General features: G+C 45.6%; 1 protein-coding gene and 1 non-coding gene across 6 annotated transcripts in view; both read right to left on the reverse strand.

Annotated features, from left to right (window-relative positions):
• The window catches only part of MECR (mitochondrial trans-2-enoyl-CoA reductase), a 37471-nt gene extending 34185 nt beyond the window's left edge, over positions 1 to 3286 (reverse strand). For 3 of the 5 annotated variants that reach the window (XM_042953653.1, XM_042953651.1, XM_042953652.1), the window contains exon 1: positions 3086 to 3286. In XM_042953653.1, the coding sequence (XP_042809587.1) occupies positions 3086 to 3261 (176 nt within the window). In that variant the 5' untranslated portion in view covers positions 3262 to 3286. The remainder of the gene's footprint in view (positions 1 to 3085) is intronic. The other 2 variants (XM_042953655.1, XM_042953654.1) reach the window with 1 other exon arrangement.
• LOC122228983 lies at positions 1009 to 1114 on the reverse strand. Its single transcript, XR_006206863.1, has one exon. It is a non-coding gene; the product is annotated as a U6 spliceosomal RNA (small nuclear RNA).
• Positions 3287 to 6000: the final 2714 nt, after the last annotated feature.

Consider the following 6000-nt stretch of genomic DNA (forward strand, 5'->3'; position numbering starts at 1 on the left):
AGTCTGTATCCACAAGGGCAATGGTTCTCAACCCTGGCCGGGGTATCAGGATCACTTGGGGAGCTTTAAAAAACCCAGATGTTCAGTGCTATCCTAGACCCACTAAATACCTCAGGGTAGGCTCCTGGGAATATGGACTCAAAGTGCCACAGGGGAGCGAGGTGTGCAGCCAAGGCCGAGTAACGCTTCATCAAACTATCTTGTTTTGAACTTCTGGGAAGTTATTAGGGTTCCACACAAGGAGACAAGAGAGCTCTTTCTTCCCTAAGTGGCAGCTGCCACCAGACCAGTCTGTTCCAGGTCGCTGGCTCTCTAAGAGGAGGGACTCAATCAGGAGGCAACCGCACCCAGCTGCCTAACTTTCCCAGGCCTTTCCAAAGGGTCCCATCCTCATCACCACAGAACTCTACAAAAATACACTTCTTGGGGTGCCTGGGTGGCTCAGTTGGTTAAGCGTCTGACTTCAGCTCAGCTCATGATCTCACGGTTTGTGGGTTTGAGCCCCACATCAGGCTCTCTGCTGTCAGCATAGAGCCTGCTTCGGATACTCTGGCCCCTCCCTTGCTCTCTCTTGCGTGTACTTTCTCTTAGAAATAAACACTGAAATACAATGACAAAAAATTACATTTCTTACAGAAATTAGATTCATAATTAACTAACGTTTTTGGAGCCCTTGTTTTGTGGCAGTTCGCGTACCAGACAACAGAAATTACAAGCCTGTGCGAGAGGCACATCACTCCCATTTGGGGTGCATTCCTGGAAAACTAATGTTCATCAGAGCTTTACCAACTCATTACAGCACAGTCCCCAGGGACAAGTCTTCCTGACACGGTGATCATTACTTGTGATCAAGATACAAGTTGAGGTTTACTGACTGATGTGTCTCCTCAATATTCTAATGGTGGATGTGGCTAGGCTGAGTGCATGACCTTGAATTTAACTGAGGCTTATCTCCTCCAGTTGTCAAAACATCTGGCTTGGATTTTTTTTTTTTTTTTTTTTTTGAGTAAAAATTTGGAAAGCTTCATGAATTTGCATATGTCACCCTTGAGCAGGGACCATGCTCATCTTCTGTGTGTCGTTCTGTTGGTAGCATACGTGCTGACGTGAGCACTCTAGCTTGTATTTTAACCATAATAATAATAATTCCATGTTTGCCTACTCTTTGGAAAACAATCAAACCATGTGCTGGGACTCAGAGAGCTGTAAACAAGGGGCCTTAGGAAAGTGTGCGGGCGCTTTTTGGTGGGCAGCCTTAGCTTGACCTCAGCTACGTAGCTTTCCCTGTATTCTCTCCACTTTTCAAGAGGATGAAACTGAGGCTCACAGAACTTGAGTAACCTGCCCAAACACACAGGATGGGGTAAGGACTGGACTCCAGGTCTGATTCCCAGACCAGTGCTTTTCTCTTAGCTCCCCTACAGTGACCCCACCAGCCCTTTTGGATGGTATAGTCACTTATGGGCGTATTTACAGTGGTTGACAAGTCACATGCTGTTTTTATCAGCCACGTGCAAAAATCATGGATTAAGAGGCAACAAAATTTTAGGAGAACATAATCATAAAAGGAGCCAGGGCTCGGAGGGGCTGGGTGATTCGTCTAAGATCAAACAGCTAATAAGAGGTGGAGTCTATATTTGACCTTAGGGTCTATAAGGCTCCAAAACAGGAGCTCTTTTTAACTGGCTAAAGGCATATGCATAGTGCAACAGAGAGGAAATCACACGAGATAGGAGTCAGAAGCTGTGGGTTCCTGTCCCTGTTTCAATCCTTACTAGCTATTTCAGTTTGGACAAGTCCCCTGCCTTCTGTAAACTGAAAATGATGTCTCTCACCTACCTTTTGGGAAGTGGAAGATTAGAATGGACATAAAGGCATCCAAAAAATACTCTCCAAAAAAAATAAGAGCCTAGGAACTCAGGTAAATCAGTCAGTAAGACATGGGTTTAAATTTCAACTCTGCCACTTACTGGCTGTGTGACCTTGGGCAAGTGATTTTTACCTCTCTTACACCTCAGTTTTCTCACTGGCAAATGGAACTAAATCAAGTACCTACCCCAAAAGTGATGACTAAATAAGAGCATCCGTGTGGACACATCCATTATGTGCTTGACACATAATACTCGATCAGTAAAAGTTATTGAGGGATAAAGAATATGTAATGGCCTATATATATATATATATATATATATATATATATATATATATAAAGTAGTGGGCTAATAGCTATATAATAATGTGACATATTAGATATACAAAATAATGGAATACTATTTAGCCATAAAAAAGAATGAAATCTTGCCACATGACACAACGTGGACGGATGCTGGGGGCATTATGCTAAATGAAATAAGACAGAGAAAGACCATTACTGTATGATCTCACTTCCATGTGGAATCTAAACAAACGAACACCAACCTCACAGACACGGAGAACAGACTGGTGCTCAGGGGTGTGTGTGTGTGTGTGTGGTGTGTAGGAGCCAAATGGGTGAACGGAGAACAGACTGGTGCTCAGGGATGTGTGTGTGTGTGCGTGTATGTGTGGTGTGTAGGAGCCAAATGGGTGAACGGAGTCAAAAGGTACCAACTTCCTGTTATAAAATAAGTCATGGGGATGTGATGTATAGCTTGCCAACGCGGTTAGTAATACTGCATGTTTGACAGGTGCTAAGAGACTAGATCTTGAAAGTTCTCATCACAAGGAAAAAAAATTCTGTCTCTATGTAAGGTGACATGTTAACTGGATTTAATGGGCAATCGTTTCGTAATACATACAAATATCGAATCACTACGTTGTACACCTAAATCTAATCTAATACTGTCTGTCAATTGCACCTCAAAAAAAAAAAAAAAAAAGCCACTATCGCCGTCATAATCAATGGTGCCTCTCTGGCCTTCAATTACCTGGACGCATCGACTTTCCGAGCTACCCATCGCGCCCCGGGCTTCGGTTTGGGTCCCGTTATTCCCTGCCTTCTTCCTCAGACCCGGTCCCTCATTTCTCAGTCCCCCCTCGCCACGGCGCGTCTTAACCCCCTCCAGGAGCCCCTGTCCCCTTGCCCCGTTTCGGCGCCGTCTCTTACTCGACGACCTTGGCTGGGTCCCCGTGGTGCCCATAGACCAGCGCCCGGACCCGGGAGGGCTCGGCAGATGCGGAGTAGGGGGCGGCGGCAGACCAGCGGCGGCCCCAAGCGACGAGCACCTCACGCCAAAGCCGTGATCTGGTTCGCGCCCCCAACAGCGCGCCGCATCCCCACATGGCCCCTCAGTCAACTCTGAGCCGAACAGCGCGCCTACGTCATCTGCCTGCGTCCGCGCGCCTGCGCCCCGCCCCGCCCCGCCGCGTGACCACGCCCCTTGCTCATATTTTAAAAAAGGCTGACCCCTTCCTCCGCTGCCCGCGCGGTGGCGCTCCGGGAAACTGCACGGGTTGCGTGGGGTGCGTGGTGGAGGTACGGAAGAGATTCGCGAAGACTCAGGGCCCGTCAAAGTTGTTCTCCCAACTAGCAGCATCTGATGCCAGCCTGAAGCTGTGTCCACAGTCTGCGATTTGGTATTTGATTTGAGGAAAGTCATTTACCCTTCCCTGACCTCAGTTTTTCCTTCTCCCCACCGTTTATTGTGTGCTCGCTGTGCCAGATCTTTTAAGGCATCATCCGATTTATTTTTGCTACCTTGTAACAGCATAGCGAAGCAATGTTTACTTTCCTACCACTGAATAGGGTAGACGTAAGTTGGTGTGGAGGCAAGAGAATTGGGCTCGGAGCTAGAAGATTTAGGTTCAACTCCTAGTCCTGCCGCCTTCTAGCTTGGCCACCTTGGGCTAGTGTTAAAAGCTCCCAGTCTCTTTTCTCGTGGGTACAAGGGGGGACAATATACCTCCTTCAAGATTGTAGTGAGGACTGGATGAAACAAGAGGATGACGTTGTGAACGGCAGAACACATTGTAAAATGCTAAGTGTGTTCAGATAGAAAGGAGGGATCACAAGGAGGAGGCCCTCTCAAAATGCTCACAGTAGAAGGGATTTAGTGGGACAATGGAAGTGCCTTGTAAGAAGATGTAGCCCAGTAAAGACACTAGATCATATTTGTAGTGGAGGTGAGACGTGAACATAACTAAAACCTAAGTTGGAATAGTAGGAAGGAGGGCACTGTTGGAGTCTGAAGGAGAAAGGTACTCTGGAAGGAGCCAGGGTGGGGTTGAGGGCTCTTGCAAGAGGCAGTATTGAAGCCTGTCCCACTCAAAATCTCCAATGTGCACAAAAATCACCCGAAGGTCCTATCTCAAGCCTACTGAATTAGAATTTTGGGGACAAGTCGAGGAATCTACAATTCCTCCAAGCTTTCAAAGAATATTCTGATGTAGGTGGGCCAGGAAACTGGCTTAGACAAACACTGAGCCAGGGCTTTGAAGGATAAGGAAGAGCTCCTTTCTCTAGGTTTAATTGACCCAAAGCTTACCAGCTCAAAAGCCTTTTCTCCGAGGAAGAGAAGAGAGCAAAGTGCTGTATTGAAAGCTGCAGGTGGTTGGATTCTGGCAAAACTGGCTTTGAGTTTTGGCTTTGCCATTTTCCAGCCATCTGATTTGGGACAAGTCACTTGGCCTCTCTGTGTATTCATTTCCTTATCCTTAAAGTGAAGGAAATAATAATGTCAGTTTCAAGGCTATTGTGAAGATCAAGTGAGATATTACTCACTTGAAGCATTTAGCACAATACTTGGCACATGAAAGCATTTGAAAAATGTTATTAGGTTATTGTGAAAATTAGCTGGGTAAAACACCCGGACTAGGATCTGGCTCATACTATGTACTTAAAAAAATGTTTAAATCTGTTTTTATTATTAGAGAAAATAGATGTCCCATGATGGGGGAAAGACTTGGTCCCACAGTTGTATGGAAGTGCTCATGTGCACGTACATGCACACACACACACACACACACACACACACACTACCCAGTTTTGCTTACCTTCTGTTTTCACTGAGACACAGAGGTCTACTTCTGTTGAAGACTCTCTAGGTGACAGTGAGCTGTTGACATTATCTTCTCTACCAAATTGGCTCCTGTGACTTCCCTGGGCAGCCTGGCTGGAAAGTCTGGAGAATCACAGCAGGTTTTCCTCTCGGAGGCTGGACTTAGTCCCCCTCTACAACCCATTAGCCCCCACTTTCAGTCCAGGACATCAATTTTAATTTGAACTTTGTAAACAGCCTTCTTCCTGACTGAAATCCTCCCCGCTCTCTTTCCCTCCCCTTTCCTTCTTTCTCAGGCCTCCAGAATGATTTTTTTAAATGATTTTATTTTTAAGTAATCTCTACACCCAATGTGGGGCTTGAACTTACAACCCTGAGATCAAGAGTTGCATGCTGTACTGACTGAGTCAGCCAGGCACCTCCAGAATTATTTATTTTTATTTTTTAATTAAAAAAATTTTTAATGCTTATTTATTTTTGACAGAGAGCGCGCGCGCATGAGTGGGGGAGGGGCAGAGAGAGAGGGAGACACAGAATCTGAAACAGGCTCCAGGCTCTGAGCTGTCAGCACAGAGCCCGAGGCAGGGCTCGAACTCACGGACCGCGAGATCATGACCTGAGCTCAAGTCGGACGCTCAACCGACTGAGCCACCCAGGCGCCCCAGAATGATTTTTTTTTTTTTTTAAACAGAAAGATCAGACTTTGTTTTTCCCTTGCTTAAAGTCCTCCTATGACTCCTCAATAGTTAGGTAGGTCCAGAAGTCACAGTTCTTTGTAGAACACCACAAACTATGGATATGTTAAACCGAAAACTGTAAAAAACCAAAACAAAATGAAACTGTGATTCTACACTAACTCTCTCATTCTCTCGCACAACTGACATGTGCTAAAGTCTTTAGAAAAGTGTATGGAGGAAAAGCACCTTAAAACAAAGAAAATTCTATTCATTGTAATTAAGTTACCTTCTTGCAAATTGGAAAAAGATGACTATAGTTTTAATTCAGTGGCAGAACCCCTCAGCTT

This window comes from Panthera leo, chromosome C1 (genome assembly GCF_018350215.1).
Source record: "Panthera leo isolate Ple1 chromosome C1, P.leo_Ple1_pat1.1, whole genome shotgun sequence".
Classification (NCBI taxonomy): Eukaryota; Metazoa; Chordata; class Mammalia; order Carnivora; family Felidae; genus Panthera; species Panthera leo.